The sequence below is a fragment of the Thermobia domestica genome, chromosome 13, assembly GCF_964235325.1.
Source record: "Thermobia domestica chromosome 13, izTheDome1.hap1.1, whole genome shotgun sequence".
NCBI classification, from domain to species: domain Eukaryota; kingdom Metazoa; phylum Arthropoda; class Insecta; order Zygentoma; family Lepismatidae; genus Thermobia; species Thermobia domestica.
Genome location: NC_137466.1, coordinates 75,542,460 through 75,566,660, shown reverse-complemented (window position 1 = coordinate 75,566,660; position 24,201 = coordinate 75,542,460). Strand labels below are relative to the sequence as shown.

The following is a 24,201-nucleotide window of genomic DNA, read 5'->3' as shown; positions in this document are numbered from 1 at the left end:
TCGTCATAGAAAGTCAGGGAAAAGTCAGTTTTTTTTTCAAATTGTGTGAACACCCTGTTTACATTTCCAAATAAAACTATATAAATTAGTGCGTCACTTCAAAAAAGTGGGGGGGCAACTGCCCCCTTAATCGCCGCCAATGGTTACACGTAAGAATAAAATGTGATGAGTGGATAGGTTCGAACCTACAAACATTGAGTTTTCATTCTTCCAACAGTTCACCAATGGACCAAGCTTTGTCTTCGCGTCAACGCGCGGTTACAGGGTTTGTTACAATTTAAATAAAATGGCTGGCTGTTAGAATTTCCTGCTCACATATTTCGATAAAAAAAATCATTGCTTCGTAGATACGTAGAGCAATGTTTAGATACACATTTTAGGAGAGTGCATTTTGGTGTATATAGTAATTTCATGCCAGATAAATAAGTTTTGATAAAATGTTTCATATGTAGTTCTCAATAATAGGCTTGCTGTTCGGGATGGAGTTCCAAGGTTCAGCATTGAGTAGGAGTTTTTGCTATTAATATCCCTTCTAACAATATTGGCAGTGGACAAAAGTTAGCCCGTGTTGAAGCTTTTTGCTCCTAATTTAGTTATTTTACTTTATTATTTAACAAATATGTCAGCAGGCACGGGCGCCCATCAGGGGGGGACAAGGTTCGGCGATCGCTCCCCCCTAAGAGGAAATCGTACTTGGGAATATCGAAAGCCCAATGGAATTTTTACATTAGTTATAGCAAAATTTGAAACTATATTTGAAACCTTGTTTATATTTGTCTCCCTTGGAAACCACAACATGGACGCCCTTGTCAGCAGGCACGTATGCAGTAATTTATTTCGGGAGCGGTCCAAAGCTATTTGGGGGGTCCGACTTCAATATTAGGATAAATTATAATAAAATTTTAAAAAATAATCTCCAAAATTAGGCTAAATTTACAGAAAAGTTGGGATTTCAGAGGGGGTCCGGACCCCCTGAACCCACCCCTAAATGCGTCCTTGTTTGTCAGTAACGTTTCCTCATTTCGAAACCTCAACAACTTCGGGTATATAAAGGAAAACGAGTTATTTTCGATAAAATATCACTTCAAGGAGACGCGACAGTTTCATTGCGCATGATGGTATCCCACGTTAACAAGGGCAAGAATTCCTTCCCTTTGGTTCTCTGCCATTGTACTCTATCGAAAGGTTAGGTTTGTAAAATATTACTCCTAAGAACAAGCGTATTGGCAGATAGCAATACTGATCAGAACTCCACAGAAATGCATGCTGAACTTACGTTTATAGCTACCCTTTGGTGATTTGCCCTCAAGGTCAATCGAGTGGTAATTCAGTTTCGTCCCTGTTCTTAAGCCATGTTCGTATTACTTCGAACAGTTTTGATAATGAAAAGCATGCCTCGTAGTATAACAGACTTCTTTCGCGTAAGAAATCGAAACTCAGTTGGTCAGAGCAACTAGGCTGTACGAATTAAGTTGTTAGTTCGAGCCCAGTACGAGTAAGAGTTTTTATTACTATTGTTTTTCTCTTTTTAATGTAATGAAAAATCAGCGATATCAAATGTATTTGTTTAGGTAACTTTGTCTTAGCTAAACTTTAAATATCAGTAACTGTCGAAATTATTTCACTAACCGATCAGTCACTGAACATTTCAAACACGTCAAACCAATGGCATAACATGAAGGTTAACCTCTCCTCCGCAGCCCTTAGTTATGCGTCTGTAGTTTCAGGGCGCACCAAGGGCCGGACGACAACCTGGGGCGCCAAAACGAGCCTCAAAAAGTAAATTTTATAATGTGTTTTCTACTGACTGTTTGGGTTTATATTCTTGTAAAGTAGCGGCAATTACATAATCCTTTTTCCATTTCACCATGGAAAAAGAGAGTTTCATAGTACTAAGGGGGCTGTATCGACTAATGGAGAGATGGCATGTAGAATAAAGAGTGGAGGGGGAGTAAGTATTGTTTGCTTGCTTGAGTTTAGCGTTCCACGGTATTCCTTAGTGGCCAAAGGAGATGTGGATACTAATTATAGTGGAATCCGAATCACTTTTATCGTTCAACAGTAATCCACCGGGAATTGGACCCGGGATCACAGAACGGAGGCGTGCTAGCCACTAGACCAAGCGGGGTGGGGCGGAGTTCGTATTGTTTATAGCGGGCCATATTCTTTGTGAAGTTTTCCTAGGTAATGAATGTCTTTTTGAAAAGTGGGTTTAAAATATTAAAAACGCTCAGATAAAATGTAAAATATAGGCTAGTGCTAGGGGGAGGGCGCCAAAAAGTCACTTTGCCCGGGTGAAAATTTGGCCTGGTCCGCCCTTGCGTACTTTCTATATATTTTTTGGCCTTGCAGCTTGTGCGGTCCCCACGCCACAGGGATGAGGGGGCGCTATTTACGCCTATGCTTCGAACGTAATTCAATAACTGTTTAAGAAATTCTACCATCAGCGTGGAAACGGGAATATATATTCTTCTAATAGTCCCATAGAACTTTCACCCAGAACGCCAGATGCAATTTTTCAGAATGGGCTCTGGATAAGTATGAGGAGAATATGATGTTTCCTAAGTAAGTTCCTTTTAGAAAGTTTGCTATTTCTTTAACGGTGATGTAAATAAACATACTCATCGTTATTAGCCCGACACCAAACCATCCTGGACAAATCCCTCTAGAACAATGATCGGCAAAAGTTTATTCTGCCTAATTTTATAAGCGACTCAAGGGTGAAACTTGTTAACGAAAGCAATGCTATGTATACACTGCCTTGCTTCTGACAAAATAAACTGCTGTGTAGTGTTTAGACACTTTTTCTATTCTTTTTGTCACCCTTGGTTGTGTGGGGCGCCCTCGAACAAATAAACAAGAGGTAATATTACAGTCAAGGGGCGCTATAAATATATTAGGTATTTCTTTTCTTATCTAACCATAACGGCCTAGGGTCGTCTTCGGTAGAATAAAAAATGCTACGTGATATTCCATTCACGAAGGAGGAAAGGATACTCTAAATATTTTATTCATTTTGTCTGCCCTGCTTGTCAGAAATTATATACTTTCTGTTGGGAGGGTACTGAAAAGAGAGGGGCAAAATAAAACGTCGTGCCCCCCTCATACAATTTAAATTTTGTTACGTGGTTGCTCAAGTTATTACTAAAGAAAGCACTTTAAACTAAGATGTCTAAGATTACTATAATATGTAAGGGTGGCATATTCAGGAATAATAATAATAATAATAATAATAATAATAATAATAATAATAATAATAATAATAATAATAATAATAATAATAATAAATATGAATGTCTTTGGAGAGCCGAAATTACGTGACACGAATCATTACATGTAGAGCTTTAAGATGAGTGGTCATAGGGAAGGAAAAACCAGGATTTTTCTCTGACTCTCTAACGTAAAGATTATGTGCTGAAGGTAAGAAGCATCATCATTCTACAATTGGTTGCTTTTGCGTAGAATATCAGTCACTTGAGTTCTCCTCCATCGGGCTACTTACCTCATGTGGTAAATTCAAAACTATTTCAATTTAAGACAAATACATTGTAAAACTTTTCCGTAATTAAATATATATAGGGAAAATTAAACATTTATTAGGGAAATCTGTTATCAAAGTATCCAAAAAATTAGATAGAAGACTATCTAGTGATAAACATTGTGAAACTTTATAAAATTCTCCAAATTAGAATTAACTTTTACTGGAAAACATTCGTTATGCAGAAGTGAGCACAGGGGAAATTATTACGAAACTGTTTGCAAACAAAAACTAGGCACACTAATGCAAGTGCGACAACATGTTTTTCTTTTTTGGTATCGTCATGAGTTTTACACATATGTTACAATTTGATTCTTTCCCACATAAAAAAAATAACCATAGTAATAAAAATGACAATGGCACTTCTGTGAGGTTCGAATCCATTACCTTCGGCATACAGACTCGTTGCTTTAACTAACTGAGCTATTTGTTTTCTTACGTTAACTGAGCCTCTTCTACATTAAAGATGATTTTTCATTATGGTCACGCTACCAATTCGTCCTTTTCCATAGGTAATTTCCACTTTTTGCTCTATCTATACGTTAATACTTAGCATAGATTCATATATTTGGAGTTCGCAGATAATACACGTAATAAGACATATTAGAAATGTTTCGTTAAAAGTTTCGTTTGTAGATTTAATCCACATTTCTCTCAATGACATAGATGTCGCTGCTTCGTGTTGAACTGCAGAATTCCCTCGCGTTCTTGAAAATTTCCCACTTTAGCAGAGTTGGTAATTCTCGAGATTTCTGTCGATTCAATGTTTTTTGCTTCTAATTTATTTATTTTAAGCTAATATCTAACACAAATATTAAAAACGGGTTTGTTATTAACCTGCCCTGCTGGGGAAACCTTCCAAAACTTCGAACATATATAGAAAACGGGATATTTTCAAAAAAAAAAAAAAAAAAAACAGAATAAAGAGACGCGTCATTTATTTTGTTCACAGTTGTACCTGCTAACTGTTGGAACTTCGACCAACAGTTTATGGGGCGTTTACACTTGGTCGATTTAGTCGCACGACTAAATCGATTTAGTCGCACGACTAAATCGACTCGCTGCATTTGCCACTAAATCGAAGCAACTAGGCCGAATCAGATCGATGGATGTGTTCAATTATTTCAACCACAGAAAATAGAACGTCTTTCAATTCAGTTGCCAGTCGATTAGTCGCCTTCAATCAACAAGCAATTAAGTTGAAGTCCCGTTTACACGGTCGATTAAGTTGAAAGTGACGTCAATTCAACTGAATCGAACGCAAATCGACTAAATGTAAACGCCCCATTACAAGCAAGTTATCCTCTTTTCTTTTCACCTCGAAACAAGAGAGGTAGGGAACGTTAGGAATCACCACGTGAAAATCTTTATAGGTATATATCATACCATGAGATTAAGACCTAACAATACTGTGGCAGCAAATAATGAAATAAACTGTATCGGATAGAATCTTGGAGCCAGCCAGAAGTAGAAGGGATAATTATTTCCTACAAATAGATTAACATGAACTAGCATGTTTGCCAGAAGCTAAGAAATGCGAAATACACAAAATAATGATTTTTGAAAAACGTTATGTATTTTTGTATCTACAATTATGAGGTACATGTTGTTAATTACATTTTGGTTGGTGATAGAAAATGACAATTATGAGAATTACATTATATTACACTATTAAATCTTACAATGGGTTGTAATCAGTGGATGATGGCATTTTTTAAATAACTTTTTAGGATTAGCCTTTCTTAAATAGAAAGCTACAACACAATACAAATACGATATTTATTTACATCGCTCATTCAAATATCTGCTTAATATTGTCTTCATAAAGACCTATGAGAAACATGATACTACCGCCTGTTACAATACCAGCTAGTTGCAATACAATGCTGCAGATGGAAGGAGACGAATTCTGCTGTAAGCTGTACTTATCCAATTCAGGAACCTGAAAAATGTAAGTTTTTCGTTTTATATTGTTTTAACAAGGTACAATTTAGTTACTGAAAATTTACGTGACAAAAAGTCTGAACCAGATTATGCCTGAATAATAGTTAACATTGTAATGAAATAAAAGTAGAATTTCATAAGGAGAACATGAGATACACATTTAGATTATTACACATTACATGATAAATCTCAAAAGTGGGTTTCATATTTGCTTTCTTTTAATCAATATAATAACTTCCCGGTTTAATTCATTTTCGAATTAACGAAAATATAAGATAATTAATTTGTGAGGTGAAGGGAAGTGGGAATGTTTTAAACTGGCAAGTGAGAATTAAAAATTAGTATGCAAGATAAGCAAGGTTGAACTAGCCTAGTCAATGAATACCAGGGGATGTTTGACATTAGTTATATAAACGCATCAAGCTAGAATTTCTCATCAGAAGGGAGTGAAGTGGCATGACTTTCTTAAAAAGTAAATAAATCCATATAGAATGAGTATAGTAGTGCTTACATATTTGTTTTTAACTAATGTTATAATATTGTAAAATTCATGTGCAAAAAAAAAAATGTACATTTTGTGTTGAACGCAACACCGGTACCATAAAAGGTGGGGCTGTGGTAGACATCATCGTGTCCGTGGTTTTTCCTGGGTACTCCGTTTTCTCGCACGTTTTCATTCCACCAAATTTTTCATCTACTTGCCTTAATCTTGGTTTTCCTAGCCTAAAGGGCATAATCGTGGGACGTCAAACTGAAAGATTTCATTTACGTGGACTTCGAAGCAGTTCGGAACTTGAATCAAATGCAGCAGTGGGCGTACAGACATTCATGAGAAATAATCTTTCACGGAACTGACCATTCTTCACCACACTATTTCGCCTCCGAAGAAAGCTGGAAAACTTAGAGGCAGTGGCGTACGCAATGAGGATTCGAGGTTTTAACATTCTTCCCGTGAACAAGATAAGAAACAAAAATGAACTTAACTCACTCACTCTATGGCCTATGGAACTTGGAGGTTGTCCCACATTCACAAAAGCTCTCCATTGACTTCTGTCCTTGACCAATTGGTTCCAGTTTCTACTTCATATTTTTGCGAGACCCATCTTAATATTACCCTTTCATCTGCACCTACGTCTTTCTAATAGTTTTTATCCTAATTAGGTTTAAAGTTAAGTTTTAAAGCGTTCGTACTTAAAGTCCGACCACATAACCTGCCCACCTGAGCCTCCTAGAGTTAATAACGCTAACAATGTTAGCTCAACTATATAAATTACGCACTTCTTCGTTAGGAAGTTTTTGCCATTTCCTTGGGTCCGAATACCAGCATTAAGATTTTATTTTCAAATATTTTGTTTGCATTCTTCTCTCAGCGTGATCATACAGTAAAATAAACATTTCTATATTAAGATATATTTTAAGTTACTATATACAAAAATCACGCGTATGATTGAGTGCTTAAAATATTTCTTACCCCTCTTTGATGAAATTCTGCGCACGCCACTACTTAAAGGTTTCATTATTTGCAGCTTTTAAGTCATTCGTCAAAGTCAACGACAGGTGTAAATAGTTCGCACTAAACAAAGTTAATATGAATTCGTTTTTGTTTTCGAAATTAATAAAATGCGACTTCAAAGAATGAAAAATGTATTGGTGAGCAAAATACAATAATTTGCGACATTATTTGATCTAGAAGCCGATAGGAAATAAGTAATTAGAGAATTGCGTAATTTACTGGAAATTATTGACATCTTACTATATATTTGAATTAAATATGGGATGATTATGAGTGGAAAAGTTAAAGTGGAGAGTTAAAGGAACGACATGTCCACTCTATACATACTAAACAGCTTAGTATTCCATCTCACAGTTCTAGAAATAATCTAAGCATAGTCGTAAGTAGAAAAAATATGATGTACTAGCGACTGCATTTTCCAATGTACACTCATGTCCAAAATTATTGTCGTATGTCGATAAATATGTTGTTGTAGGAATATTATTTGATAAATGAATTCGCCCGGTATTTCTTATAATGTTAGTATGTGTATAATCGGCAAACACATGTATGTGGCAAATTTCATGTCAAAAGAGCAGTAAATAAGAACAATAAAACGAAAATAATACTTTCTTTTCCATTTAGCAACATTTTGTTATACTCATTCTAATTTTCGTAGTTATAATTCTTTTCCTATGAAATCTACCATAAATATACATTTCCCGATTATACACATAGTATCAGTATTAAAACTACCCTGCAAAATCAAAAATTATATTCTTACAAGAAGACAATTATAGATATATGCGACAATCATTTTGGACATGAGTGTACATATATTGAGAAATTGGGGCATATATTGTTTCTAAAATTTTATCACTTCCATGTTAGTTGTCCAAATGACTTCACGAGAGGACTCTGTGTTTAAGAAAATTACGGTGGGTCCTTAATACGTAGCAACATATTGCAACCTCCAATAAATCTACTATGGAAGGAAGGTGGATACTCTAACCTTAATAGTACAAAAGAGCGTATGATGTACTTCGTGGAAAGGCTATGATATACGAAGGTAATTCGGAAAGTAACCTCTGCCTGGCTGTAAATAAAAAACTGGCACAGATATTTTTTTAAACTTGTATGTGAAAAGTACAGCTATTCTCCATTCGTCAACATAATTGCCATGTAAATTCAAGCACTTGCCATACCATTTCAAATGCTTTCTGCATACAACTTGGCTGCCTGGAAATTCAACCCACTGTCACAGTGTTTTGAAAAGCCTTGTCATCAGCGAAGTACTGTGCCCCAAGTCACTATTCATGTGAGTGAACAGATTAAATTCAGGAGTCCGATCTGTACAGGAGATGATCAAACACGTCCCATTTGAATTATCGGAAAAGGTTTTGTGTTTACCGAGCGCTGTAATTAATGCAGGGACAACCCCAGATGTCAGCAGACTACGGTGTTTGTTCTGGATGGTTTTCTCAGTTTCTTCAAAATGTTATACCAAATTTCACAATCTATTGTTGTACCATGTTCCATAACCATGCGACAAGCAAGATTCCCTTAGCATCCAAAAACATGATGGTCATAACATTCATCGCTGACATTTGATGGGCTTTCCTCTGCTTGTTTGGAAAAGCGGTATGACACAATGCCATTGACTGTTGTCTTGTCTGTGTCCACATATGCCACCAAAGTCTTGTTGCTAGTTACTATTTTGTTCTAAAACATCTCCTCTTCTGTGTTATACCGGAAAGAAAAATCTAAGGCGGACCGCATCCATTGATTTTGTGGATCATCGTTATAATTTTCGGTACCTACAGAGCACAGAACTTCCACTGACTATCTCGTACAAAACATTTCGAAAAATGTTCAGAAAGTTCCGACATTGTGAATCGATGGTTCTCACGAAGTTCGTCGTCAATTTTTTTTGACGAGATCGTCACTGCAGAAGGCCTACAATTCCTCGTTCCATCATAAATATTTGTTCTTTCTTTCAAAATATGAACCACTGACCCACAATACCTTCACTCATAATGTTTAGGCTGTATAACTTATAGCATATAATTCATGATGAATGTCTGCAGCTAACAGATTTCTTGTCCAAAGAAATGTTCTAACTTTTTGGAACATTGTAACTAGCACATGCACGGCAGTACGATGTTCTCACTAGCATGGTTCGAAGCTTACTAAATCACAGATTGCGTGTTGGAACGACGGTGGCACTCTGCCTACTACTACTAGCGCTATGTTACAACAGAGGTTATTTTCCGAATTATTATTGAATTGTAGGAATACAATTTCTGAAAAACTTCAATAAACAAAGAGAAAAATCTAAGTTTTTAAAGAATGTTAATATTAATAGAAGTTATTGTGAAGTTTGAATTCTGGAATACCGGGAAAAAGAAACAGGATTGCCTTCTGTACTTACATAATTAAAATATTAGCCTATTACTTAATAACTGACAATATTGTTTCTTTTCACGGACTTCATAAAAACTAATGGAATCACTTTTAACCGAAGTAGGCATACTTAAAAAAATAATTTCAAATAGTTCAAATGATTTGACAAGTGTTCGTTGTTAAGAGGCCTCATCCCGGCGAAATTAAAATACCGCTAATTTTACAGTAATTATGTGATATCTTCAAATAGATAAAAGATAATTGAAATGTGGAACAAGAGCGCCCTAGACAATATCATTTTATATGAGATATCGTTATCACGACTCGCTTATCTGCTTTCGATTTCCAGCCACTTAGAAAATCGGCATTTATTTTCGCGTTTCTAAATGGCTGGAAATCGAAAGCAGATAAGTGACTCATGATAACGGTATCTCATGTAAAATGATATTGTCTAGGGCGCACTTGTTCCACATTTCGATTATCTTTTATCTATTTGAAGATATCACATAATTACTGTAAAATTAGCGGGATTTTAATTTCGCCGCGATGAGGCCTCTTAATAGATTTCCAAATCGTAACTGTATTTCGAAGTTAACCAAAGAAATTTCCGTATTATTTTCTTAAGTATTCCATTTACTTACCAAATCCACTAAAGCTATGTACAGGAATGTTCCAGCTGTGGCTGCGAATATCCAATCAGAAGCACTATGATAGTTTCCTAGCAGAACTCCTGCTACCATTCCCAGAAAACTAAGCAAGGAAGAAAATATATTGTACGCTATTGCTTGCCGAGTGCTCATACCAGATTTCAACAGAACAGCAAAATCACCTGTTGAAAATAAAACACAGGTTTGTCCTTTTTTTAGATGAAATTTGTATCAGCCAGAAGTATTCTGTATAGTTACAGAGACTTCGTCTGTGAAAAGTCAACATTATCAGTATGGGTTTGTGTATGCATGTGTATATATGTAAAGAAATGTGAAAATGGCTTCTCAAGTAGGATTGCCAAATTGAACTTAAAGCAAGCCTAGAGACCAGTAGCATGTGTGTAATTTGGGAAATTTGAAACTCGAGGTTTCATTATAATTTTGTTTCTAACATTTACAACTATTCTTATTAAATTTCTTTTTTATCAATCGTATACTAAACTCGAACTAAATTAAATAACTAAAAATTAGTGATTATAAATATCTAACTTACTATTCACACCTTTTGGAGTTCGTTGCAAGAGATTTATTTGCCAGATTTGTGTTGCTGGAAAAATTTGGCAGGTAGTTTTCAAGAAAGTCTGACCAGAATTTTCGGTTATTACACGTTACGTTATCATGCTGTTTCTTACACCTGATCATACAGCTTTCATTACAGTAAACACTCATGCGACGATATATGCTTTACTGACTATTATAGTGTGGATATACCACAATATTTTGAGCATTTGCTAGCTGGAAAAACGCAATTCCATATGCAAAATAATTATCATTACTCTTCATATAAAATGATGGTATTATAGGCTTCAAAATAGAGAACATATTCTACAGTTCATTTCCATCCAAACTAATTTTAAATTTCATCTCCATTTCTAGTAAAATCATTAAATGAAAATAGTGTTGGTGCCACGCGATAGAACTGGCATAACAATGATAATAATTTAAACATGGCCTTTGTTATGACACAAGTGGAATATATAAGTTTTCTACAATATTATTATCATTTAACGGGAAAAAATGGCCAAAGATAAAACAAATCGATAGATCTAAACAAATTGATAGGCTCGAATATAACTGCGTAGTTTTCGAGATAATGGAGACAAAATAAATAATTTGTAAACCTAAAAATTAATGCTGTACAAGAACCATGCTACTTATTGAAGCAAAAGTGATACTAGAGTACACCCTGATTAAGCTCTTCTTTGTGACACTACCAAGCTCACAATATAGATGGGTAATGAGATGTATTGTATTTTCATTCTTTTTCATACATTAAGTACAAGAAAACGTACCATACGTATGGTTCGAATACGTCATAGTTACAGACTACCATAATCCCTATATAGTTCAAGTGATTAACATTATTTTTTGTATATTACACAAATTAATAATCATCTTCATACCATATACAGACCTTAAGTGAGATATTCAGTTGCCAAATGACAAGAATGGAAAAGCAGAAATTCTTGGATCAGTTTTCTAAATTTTTTGGTACTTGCCACTGCTGTAATTTTGGTTGGCAATTAAATATATATAGTGAAACCTCTGAAAAATGGACACCAATGGGGCATGAATTTTTGTCCGTTACTGAGAGGTGTCCGTTACAGACAGGTTACGGAAATTTAATTTCTCACAACGGTAATTGTATGCAGTAATATACAGTAAATACATTATGTATGAGCGTCAATACGTAAAATTCAATATGGAAATACTCTATTTAGTACGTATTTGAATTACTGAGAGGGACGAAGGAGAAATTCATTTCTGTTAAATATTATTATTGCTGGGGAATGTGCACTACAAAATAATACGTGTATGGTAATTTTCTTAAGTACATGTTATCACCCTGTAAGCGTTTTTCATTTAATTCAAATTCTCAGAACCTTCTCAAAAGATGCGTTAGGAACCAACTACCGAAGTAAGAAATAGCATATTTCGATGAGTTTTCCAAGATAAAAACTCTTCTCAGAGAGGGCTGGAAAGAGTTCCCAGTGAATAATCCTAGACGATGTTTTGCATCAGTGGTAATTTTAACTTACTTAAACGTTATTATTATTAAAATATCTGAATTAACATTGATTTTTTTAAAATTTCATTTACCAACATAATTTGAATTCCTTGAATTTTGTTGATTTGTCGTCGGGGCGACCGGGACAATTGCTGGTTGAAATAGTATTAATTGGTCATATTATATGTTAATCGTAGCCTTAAATATAATTTAAATAATCCACACATCATAAAGAAACGCTCAAAATAAAACAAAAGTATTTAAAAAATATAGATCATTGGTAGCGAAGTTTGAATGATAGTGAGTTTAAAGACTCTTGAATTAGGATGATCGCCATGTTGGCATGATTCTGATAAATCTTCATACATAGCATAGAGTAATAATATAGTACAAGAGGTTTCAGCCGTTCCCGCTGAAACTGTAGAGGCTGTGGCGCCGCCACTCAATAAAGTAGGGGAACCACGAACCACTAAAAGCAAGAACGAATCAAATCATTCAGAGCGTGTGAGTCTGACAGAATTAGCCAATGATACACTTAGCTACTGCCAGTAGCAGACGATGCAGTTAGTTAAAACTCTAGCCGGTAGTGTCGCCGAGTCACTTTCGTTGCATTGTGGGAACGATTTGGAATATAGGGAGTGACTCATCAGGGTAATCAGTGATACATAGTTTCCGAGAAAATAATAATTAAAAAAAAAAATTGTGGTGCTGAAAAGTATATCATTCATTGTCAATAATAAATGATAATTTTTATTTTACTGTTATTTATTGATGTATTGTAGTGTATATGTAGCAAAATACACTATTAACTACCACTTTGTTCTCTTGTTCGTTTTTTCTTAATGGTGACATGCATACTTCTTTTTTACTCACATATACAAATTTAACATTTAAACTTGTAGCGTTGACTCGTAGAATGTATTTCGAAACCAAAGATCTGGCAACCCTGTCCTTACGAGCTAACAATATTGTAGAGGAAACTGCAGAAAAGTTTCGATGTTTTTTAACCTGATGCTGAACTACTGTTTATTGGCAAGAATAAAACATTTTTAAATAAAGCAATCTTGTATTTATTCAATATGTCGATCAAATGTTGATATAATTAATTTATACATGCAAAATTTCTTCCAAAATTTTAAAGAAAACTAATGTAAAATAATGGATTAATTATGTCATCATAGTTTATTTATCCCTTTATGGACATTTGAAAGCCCACTATCAAAATAGTAACGTTGTTCATTGTGTTTTGAATATTTAAAAAGAAATAAATAAAAGTGAGACAAATTGCAGAATACAACATTAACCAAGACCTAGTTTCAGAAACTGTTTTAAATATAACGAAAAGCTTGAAAATTAACTAACCTATTTCATGTGGCAATTCATGACAGAATACTGCTAATGCTGTAGAAAATCCCGTTACAAGGCTTCCAGCAAATGCAGCTCCAACCGCAAGACCATCTGTTAAATTGTGAAACCCGTCTCCAACAATCACCATCCAGGCAACAGATGCTATTCCTGGTCCTACTTTGTGACTGTGTCCGTGCTCCTCATCGGTTACTAAAGCTCCTGATTCACTAGGTGAAGCGGTCTCTGCATTACAAACATAAACATGTATTACTAAAATAGTCCTTCTCCTTTTATTTATATTTAAGCTCCTTCATTGATATATTTGTTACAGTATCATTTTCTCCTCATCAAGGGAAAGGTTGCTCAATGGCAGAGTGCTTACCTCTGATACAAGGGATCTGTGATTCAGTCTCAAGCCATGTGAGTTTTTGGTGGACATCGTGTCAGTGGGTTTTCTTGGGGTTCTCTCATCTCCCACATTATTATTCCACCAGTTACTTCATAATCATTCACTTTAATTAACCGTCTCCTTTAGACTAAACGGCATAAGCCTGAGAAGTTACAAATTTCATTTTTTTCTTTCCCGTTATTAAATTGACCCTGTAGCTATATGGTTAGGATTCTACGCTAATCTGTAGGTGATTGTCCTATATAGCATGGGGGCCGCGGTGGCTCAGTGGTAGAGTTTTCACCTCTGGTGCTTGGGGTCCCGGGTCCGATTCCAGCCCCCGCCAAGTGAACTTTGTGGTGGACAAACACCGTGTGCGTGGGTTTTCTCGAGGTTCTCCCGTTTCCTCCCACTCTTCATTCATTACTCATCATCACCGTCTCCTTTAGCCTGACCGGCATAACCGTAGGACGTAAAACTCAAAGATTTCATTTCATTTTTCCTATATAGCATCAGTGCTGAAAGAGATACTACAAATCAACCAACCAATCATTATCAAGATTAATGATAAATACCGGAATACGCATTTGTGTTCCAGAGTAGAAGGATGTCGGATTTCGTGTAATAAAGATTTAAAAAATCGGACACTTCAGAGCTATTTATTTTCCCAACTGCATTAATTTAAGGTTGAAAATAGAATTGGCCGGGTTTTAAATATTAAAATATAAAATTGTATCTTACCGAATCCTTTAACTCCTTTACTGTCACTCCAATCTCCTATACTCTTTGTACGTTTTCTTCGCTAAAAATAAATAAATATATATATTATTAAAACGTAATATTTTTTAAATAAAACTATCTTATGTCCAAAAATACTGTAGAACTCTTTTATATGTAAGAATGAATGTCAAAATATGTAACACAAGCTGATCAAGTACATACGTAATTAAATATGCAGAATATACTAAAAATAAAAGTATCACACATTGATTAGTAATTACCATTATCTATTTTAGTACACTCCACGTGTACGAAATGTATTAAATTACAGCAATTGCTTCAATAAATCGTAATATTGAATAATAGTAATCAGTAGAATGGTACAATTATGAAACGGAACTGAAGTAATCCTCCCCCCCCCCCAAGAAAAAATCACTCAATGTTCGTCCATTGCAAACTGCACAACTTAATGTGCTTTTAGTGGAATATCTTCTCCATTTGAACTATCAGAAAAGACAAGTAAAATTGTTTTCAGCAGATATTTATAGCATTCTTTCCCACATATTTTGAAAATAGCGTTTGTTGAATTAACTTCTGAATGATACTAAAGAGTCAGAGTGATAGCTAAGTAAGAAGCACTCACTCAGTAAAACCTTCGTATGAGTGAGTAGAAGTATATAGTTTATCCACAATATATATATACAAAAAAAAAATGTGGAAAAGGAAAGAAACTAAATCACCAAAACTTATAGTGCATATAGTGTATGTTCTTTGCGCAGTTCCAGTTTGTACGTCAAGCTGAATACGGCCTTGTTTGAGCAGAAATAATTGCACAGTACCTCAAGTTCTTTAAGACAGTATTCCTTCTTACCACTCGAAGAGACCTAAACTATCAGTTGCAACAGCTTTATAATCGATTAGAGATGCAAGGACTCGGAAAAAAAACGGCTTTTTTGAAAAAAAAAACTCGTTTTTTCTGCTTCGCTTTTTTGCTTGGGAAATTTTGGGCTTTTTTCAAAATTTTGCTTTAAATTGATAAAGCAGACTTTGTTTCGCTTCTCTACAGCACAAAAACTCATTTAATTAGTGGTTGATGTATGTAATAATATAAAACCTAAAATAAACCATGAATTTCGAAAAGTTTTTTTTTTTTTTTTAATTCTTAACATATTTACATTATGAATTCCTAAGGATTAACAAATAGATGTAATAATTTTTTAACCTCTTATACACAAAAGTAAGTGCTTTTATTTTTTTAAAAAAAATGATACACAAATAACCAACAAAATTGTATGTAGTATTTTTACTTCAAAATATCACAAATCCTCTTTTAGAAACAAAATAAAATAAAACGAGAGAAATACATTTATATGATAATCTTAAAGGCTGCCTATCAAGAGCTTGGTTTCAGGTGGTTCTGCACATTCTTGAAACTTTTAAGTTTTACCTTTCATATACATTGTATGGGTATTTCGAACAAATTTTTCATTCATTGATCACGTACGTAATAATCTGTAACCACCTATCGGATGCTTCGGATCTGTAAAATCGGTAAAATTCTGAATTCTATAATGCACTGACTGTTCCTTAAGCTTATTTAGAATCGGACAGGTACCAAATTTTCTGTTCAAGGATCATATGCTAATAATAGGCCTTTATCTGATCGTGTGGTTTCTTAGTCTTATAACCACCATCACGGTTTACCCAGTCCTGAAGGTTTCTGAATTTTTCACGACAGGAATTCAACTTTATTTATTTATTTATTTATTTATTTTTTTTTTAAAAAAAAAGAACCTATGGAATACATTTAAGAAGGAAAGAATTAATCACTGTTTCAATTCACAAGAAAGGCGACAAAACTTATTGTAATAATTAGCGAGGCATTTCTCTTAACATTATATTAACAAAATTGATTCCATACGCAGATGAAATTATTGGAGATTATCAGTGTGGATTTAGAGAAATCGATCAACCATCGACCTGATATTTACTATTCGATAAATACTTGGAAAGAAATGGGAATATATTACCAGTACTTCAGCTGTTTATTGATTTTAAAAAGGTTTATGACTCGGATAGGAGGGAAGTATTCTACAATTCTTACAGAATTCGGAGTACCGAAAAAGATAGTTAGATTAATTAAAATGTGTTTAAATGAACCCCAGAGTAAAGTCCGAGTAGAAAAATTCTTGTCCATGAGCTTCAACGTCGAGAATGGTCTGAAACAAGGAGATGCGTAATCGCCATTATTATTCAGCATTGTTCCGGAGTACGCTATAAGGAAAATTAAAGATAGCAACCAGGTCAGAGCTGAATGATATTCACCAGGTTATGGCGTATGCTGATAATGTAAATTTAATAGGGGATGATAGAAGAATAATAGAAAGAAATGCATAGGCCTTACTAAAGGCTTGCAGCGACATTGGTTTAGAAGTAAATTCAGAGAAAACTAAATACGTGGAAGTTCACCGGGATCGTAATACTGCAAATTGTGGATGCGTTAAAATATCAAATAATACTTTCGACAAACTGGATACTTTCAAATATCTAGGACCAATATTACAAGACCAGAATCATATCCACAAAGAAATTAAATGTCGACTGAAATCAGGAAATTATTATTATTCGGTTCAAAATATTTTGTCGTCGCGAATTCTGTCGAATTTAAAGCTTAAAATATATAAAACGGTAATCATGCCTGTTCTGTATGGTTGTGAAACATGGTCATTTGCGATGAGGGAAGAACGCAGACTGAAAGTATTTGAAAATAAAATCCTGAGACGAATATTCAGACCCATGAGGAACAGGAATGAGGGAAACTTCATAACGAAGAACTGCATAATTTATACGGTTTACTAAACATCGTTAGTCTTCAAGTCTAGGAGGCTCAGGTGGGCAGGTCATGCAGCCAGAATGGAAGAAGGTAGGAACGCTTTCAAAGTTTTAACTGGAAATCCAATCGGAAAACGTCCATTACGAAAACCTAGGGGTAGATGGGAGGACAATATTAAGATGGATCTCGCAGAAATAGGAATACAAAGGAAAAACTGGATCCAGTTGGCTAAGGATAGAAGTCAGTGGAGAGATTTTGTGAACCCGGCATTGAACCTTCGGATTCCATAGGCCATAGAGAGAGAGAGAAAGAGAGAGAGAGAGAGAGAGAGAGAGAGAGAGAGAGAGAGAGAAAGAGAATATATTTAAGTTAAGCACAACTGCACAACAACCATGAGTGAGTGGTTAGTTTCTGCACTTCTATCGGGAAATCCGGGATTCAACCCCGAATTCGACCATTTTGACGAGTGTAGACATAGTGCGTGTACTGTGAATCCTGGCCGGCTTCCTTTATCGTTTTTAAGTCGTTATTTTTACTAATTACCAGCAGTGACGGATTTGCGAAGGGGGTTATAGGGTGGGAATATCTTACAGATTGAAGCCTGTACCCCGAAATTTCGGAATTTGTAAAACAATCGAAATACTTGTTATGCCTTTACTCAAACTTCAAGCTCTCCTCAAATAAAAATTAGGTATTTTTAGAAAAACTAAACATTAATATGGTATAAAAAAAAAACTTTCTAAATCCGCCACTGATTATCAGTATAAAATAGTCTTCAAGGTTGTATCCGGAAGATTATTGCTGAATACAAACAAAACGAAATATTAGTTATGCCTATACTCATAAACTTCAAGCTCCTCTCAAATAAAAATTAGGAAATTTTAGAAAAAACAAACATTAAGCAGAGAAACACCTCCCAAAATACTTTTCTGAATCCGCTACTGATTATTTCTATAAAACTGTATTCAAGGTTGTATCCGGAAGATTATTGCTAAATCATTGCACAGCTACAGTATAACAAAAATGTGGAAGTACGCTCTGACAAACGTGCGCTCTGAAAAACATAAGTTTAACTTATGTGCTAGAAGCTAGAGTAGGCCTACTAATCTCTAATAAATGAAACACGGATGACAAATGACGTAGAGAAGAAAAAATGTCGATAACTCAGAAGTTAAAATAAAGTTAAATATTCTCTACAATTGCCCTCAAATACTAGGTACTGTATGTTTACTTTAATTCACAAAACATATGCTCCGTCCATCATGATGGTGAATTCCAGAGCGAAATATGGTATTTAGGTCATGAAATCTTATTTAACTTTAGAGTATACTATAAGAAAGCTATTTAAATAGAAAAATCATGAAAATGAAAAAAGCCAAAATTTCCAAAATTCTCTTTTTTTTTAAAAAAAAAAAAAAGCCGGCTTTTTATGTGCAAAAAACCATCGATTCAAAAAAGCCGGCTTTTTTACATCTCTATAATCGATTAAGAAGTCAGTCATTCGTACGGAAATGGGTGAACCACTTCAGAAATAGTCTATTAAGAATCTGGATGGCGTGCAAGGTAGACAGAGAAGTAGGATAGAGTGCTTTATGGCTTTATGAAAATTATCCAAACATTGTGCCAGGATCACATTTTTTATTACAAAAGTTAGATGGAATAAACCTCTTTAGAGATCGGTTGAACGAATACATATACGCACATCAAAATATATGTATAGTATACATGGAGTTCCAGAAGGAAGTGGCAGTACTTTGGGAAAAGGTAGTGTAGTTGATTCTAAGAAAAAAAGTTGATATGCACATGGATCCTATTCTCAATAGTTTGAGAACTACAGTTCTGAACCGTTTAATATCTTATGTTGCTTATTGTTCACACTGTAGTTATTCTAGAATTGAGACATACCACATTTAAAAGGTGGTGGAATGATCTTTCCAATGGTGTGTAATATGTCGCAATGGTTTCTTTGGAAGAGATGTTTTTGAGGAAACGTCGCGAAAGTTAAGATTACACTAGTCGACAAAAAAAAAAAAAAAAAAAAAAAAAAAAAAACTTTTTCTCTGGCACACAGAAGAAAATACCTGATTCTAATAGAACTTTTCACGTAGAATTCGAATCTACAATCAGTTTTTCCCCATCACCCTCAGTTTTTCCGTGAAAGAGGGATTTTCGGGAAATTTCCCCTCAAATTTCCATTTCTTAAAACCATTTTCATACCTGTAGCTCGGGTATCCTTAGGTATATAAACACACAAATTATATTGTATGTTAGCTTGATTTATACTTAGTAAGCCCTCTAAGTTTCATAAAAATCGCATTATTCTTTCTAGAGAAATAAACATATTTATATAAAAATATGCTATATGTACTGTTCATTTTACCATATTCAGTAGTGCAGATAAAATCACATATAACTTCCACGAAAATTACAATATAAGTACGATTTCTACCTCATTGGATTTGAAATAAAACATATTTTCAATGATGTATACACCGTGTCACCATTTTTTGTATGAGGGAATTTCTAGAGGGATTTTGTGGGAAATTCCCTCCAAAAAGTAGTTTATAAGACTTTTGTCAACTTGCTATTTGTATATGATGATACAGAAACAGGAACTGCACTAAAACAATTTTATGTCTACTTAATAAATAATACAAAAGAAGTGAGTGGTATCTTCTTAATAAATGAACACTTACTTACCTTAACTAAAATGTTTTAGTTGTCGACTTTCTTCTGTGTTTGGCTTCTGGAACATCTCTTTTGAGTGTCCAACAGTAATCAGCTAGCATTTGTGAACTCCACTGTCCCTGGTATCTCTTCTCCATGGAGGAAATGTCCTGATGAAAACGTTCCCCATGCTCATCACTAGCAGCACCAAGGTTTTCAGGAAAGAAATCCAGGTGGGAGTCTAGAAAGTGAACTTTAAGGAACATGTTGCAACCCATTTCTTTGAATGAATGCAGGAAATCACTCACAATTTGACGGTAATTTGGGGCTTTCTGGTTTCCTAAAAAAAATCTCTGTTAAACATTTAAATGAACACCAAACTGCTTTCTCAACCGGAGTTAAGAGATCCTCAAATTTTTGGTCACGAATCAAACATCTTATTTGAGGGCCTACAAAAATCCCTTCCTTGATTTTAGCGTCACTAACCCGAGGAAATGTTTCCTTGAGGTAACAAAATCCTGCATTACTTTTGTCCATTGCCTTAACAAAGTTTTGAAGAGTCCCAACTTTATGTGAAGAGGAGGTAGAATTATCTTATCAGGGCTCACCAGTGAGGAATAAACAACATTCTTCTGTCCAGGAGTTAATACACGTTTTGGCCATTCCTTCTTGATGTAATGTTCCGCTTTGTTCCTGCTGTCCCATTCGCAGAGGAAACAACAATATTTCGTATAACCAAGCTGCAAACCAATTAATAAAGAAATAACTTTTAAATCACAGCAAACGGTCCACTTGTATTTCTCATACTGAATTCTTTCTAACACTATTTTGATGTTTTCATAGGTTTCCTTCATATTAGTTGCATAAGCCAAAGGCACTGAAGGAAATTTGTTGGCATTGTGCAAAAGGACAGCCTTCAAACTAGTTTTGGAAGAGTCAATAAACAATCTCCATTCTGTACTTATATGTGCATGTCCGAGTGTATCCATTACAGCACAGACATTACTACAATGCACTAAATCATTTTCTTGAGAATAGTAGTTTTGAAACTCTGTATGACGGTTCGAAAAATACACACTTTAGTGTCATGATGAAGCAGATTCCAGCCTTTAAGTCTAGAAGCAAGAAGTTCTGCCTGTATCTTGGAGAGTTTTAAATCCCGTACGAGGTCATTTAGTTCACCCTGAGTTATCAGATGGAGATCCAATGTAGATGTGCTTCCTACATACTAAGTAGGATCATCTTCTTCATTTGGAACTTCAGTAGTTGCCTCAAGTACGTAATCCTCATTTACTGTAAGATGAGCAGGAGGTACTGGTACAGGTAATTTTGCACTGTGTGGAACTGGCCTAATTGCTGATGGCAAATCACGGTACTGTACTGTGTGCTTAGATTTACTGGTTATTCCTTTTATCTGTGTCATACAAAAGTAGCAGTCTGAAGAACGATCTTTTGGTTCCCTCCAGATCATCGGTACTGCCTAGTTCATGTTTCGTTCACCATTTGCCCACCCAGTCAGACGCTTCACGCAAGTACAACAAATGTAGTGAGGAGACCAATTTTTATCTTGGTCTCCTACACAGAACCAAAATATAACTGATAACACTTCCTCAAAAGTGGAGTAAAACATCGACGTTGCGATTTAAATGTCAGCTCCCCATATACATAACAGAAATTGTCCGGGTGATTTACACACTTCCTCGGCATCTTGTATCCTGTAAGGTATCACACACACGAATCTACACTCCATCAATCATGAAGCAGCACAAACGTAATCTAACATAGTGCATCACTACACAACGCAATCTATTCGAACTCCACAAAGCACAAATACTTCAACTTACACGCGGCCACATTTAAAATACTTTCATCTTGGACCGTCACTCAACGCTACTAACAGTCATCAGGCTACGTGAGTCATAAATTTTTTATGCATTGTTGCCAGATCAAAATATTAAAAAGTGACTTATTTTCCACAGAAAGCATGCGTGTATTTGTGCTTGTATTTGAGTATCCATCTATGTGCCGACAATAATGCGTCAACATTAGGTTTTTGTGTTTGGTAAAAGTCTTGCATAGTATATTCTTTATTACCTATAAATAGACACAATACTTTATATCTCTAGACAGAATAATGCGATTCACCTGAAATTAACATTATTTATTAAGTAGACATAAAACTATGTTTTGGTGCAGTTCCTGTTTCTGTATCACTATATACAAATAGCAAGTTGAGACAAAAAAAATCTTATAAACTACTTTTTGGAGGGAACTTCCCACAAAATCCCTCTAGAAATTCCCTCATACAAAAAATGGTGACACGGTGTATACATCATTGAAAATATGTTTTATTTCAAATCCAATGAGGTAGAAACCGTGCTTCTATTGTAATTTTCGTGGAAGTTATATGTGATTTTATCTGCACTAATGAATATGATAAAATGAACAGTACACATAGCATTTTTTTATATAAATATGTTTATTTCTCTAGAAAAAAATAATGCGATTCTTATAAAACTTAGAGGGCTTACTAAGTATAAATCAAGATAACATACAATACAATTTGTGTGTTTATATACCTAAGGGTACCCGAGCTACAGGTACAAAAATTGTTTAAAAAAAGGAAATTTGAGGGAAAATTTCCCGAAAATCCCTCTGTGATGAGGAAACTGAGGGTGATGGAGAAAACCTGAATACAGATTCGAATTATACGTGAAAAGTTCTATTAGAATCAGGTATTTTCATTTCTGTGCCAAAATCTTGTTGACTAGTGTTATTAAAGGAAATTGGATGGTAGCACTGATTCCAAAGATCGTTATCGAGTATCTTTTCCGAACAATCAAATTAATCCCATTTGCAAACTACTCTTTTCTCTACAAAAACGGATTATACTAAATACTTTATTTTACAAAGCTTTAAAGTGCATTATATATTAATGAAATGTGAGCAAAATCGTATTATATTGTTATCCAAAACAATAACATTATCCAAAAATAATATTCAAAACGAATTTACCGTCTTCAAATTTTCTAAACAATTTTTAGAGAAGTAAATTATGCCAATAACCAGAGTCATTTTCGAGAAGAACTCACCAGCTATTAAACTACCCGCTTCGAATTTTTGCAAGAGAAATCACTTATGCCATTGTAACAACAATCACTTCCAGCTGAACAATGTATGACATAGAACCACACTTTTAAGATCTGACAAACAACAGTGAGAAATTGCTGGAGGAAACCAGGAGCTGGAGGGAATGAAATAAAGAAGTGGACGAGCAGTCATGAATCCATGAATGGTGTACCTACAAAGCCATTGCTATTCTGTTTGCTTGTAACTACTAGCTTCATTAACGCCAGATTGCTTCCCTGCTGTTAGTTCTCTCCGTGTGCTTTAATGAGAATGAGAATGGAAGCAGCAAATTGTTATGTCACAGAGCATTTAATGGGAAATGACTGTGTAAGAAAGTTGATAATGCTATGTGAACAAAACCACCTATCCCGTCGAAAAAGAAAATACTAGAACCGTTAAACTATCCATGATAAATTGTTCCAAGAGAAATTGCTTATATTGTATGGCAGTGTTTTTTTAAAATAATAAAATAAAATATGAAAAAAAAATCGTCTGAAAATCTCTCTTCTTCCAGTGCTTCATCTGACTGAATATTTTAGATTTGTGAATGAAATCTAATTAAAATGTGAATATAAACAAAATTGTTGGAACCATTACGGATAAGATCACACTTTTCGATTTTCACTAAGATTGCTTTCATTATTATTATTATTATTATTATTATTATTATTATTATTATTATTATTATTATTATTATTATTATTATTATTATTATTATTATTATTATTATTATTATTATTATTTTAGCGAAGATGGAATATCTTTAGCGATATATGATATTCATGTATGGTTTCGCATAGTGAAATGTGTCAGAAAAATGTAAAATTTACGAGAAAATCGTAAGATGATGATGTAATTTTCACTCCGCAGTATTCCATATTTATTTTTCGTATGATATTCGTGGAAATCTCATTCAGAATCTCATAATTTTTTTAAGTTTAAAATCTGGTCTCAACACGTTAAAGGTGTGGACTTTTAAACTTATGAATATGTATTCAATTATTTTTTATTTATTATTATTATTA

General features: G+C 34.4%; 1 protein-coding gene across 1 annotated transcript in view; it reads right to left on the bottom strand.

The window, feature by feature from the left end:
• Positions 1-5,089: 5,089 nt before the first annotated feature.
• Positions 5,090-24,201, bottom strand: part of LOC145668253 (zinc transporter ZIP5-like) — an 83,632-nt gene continuing 64,520 nt past the window's right edge. Inside the window, exons 6-9 of the mRNA XM_081735941.1 lie at positions 14,569-14,629; positions 13,455-13,682; positions 10,019-10,206; positions 5,090-5,480 (exon numbers count right to left, since the gene is read on the bottom strand). Coding sequence (XP_081592067.1) covers positions 5,331-5,480; positions 10,019-10,206; positions 13,455-13,682; positions 14,569-14,629 — 627 coding nt within the window. The 3' untranslated portion in view covers positions 5,090-5,330. The remainder of the gene's footprint in view (positions 5,481-10,018; positions 10,207-13,454; positions 13,683-14,568; positions 14,630-24,201) is intronic.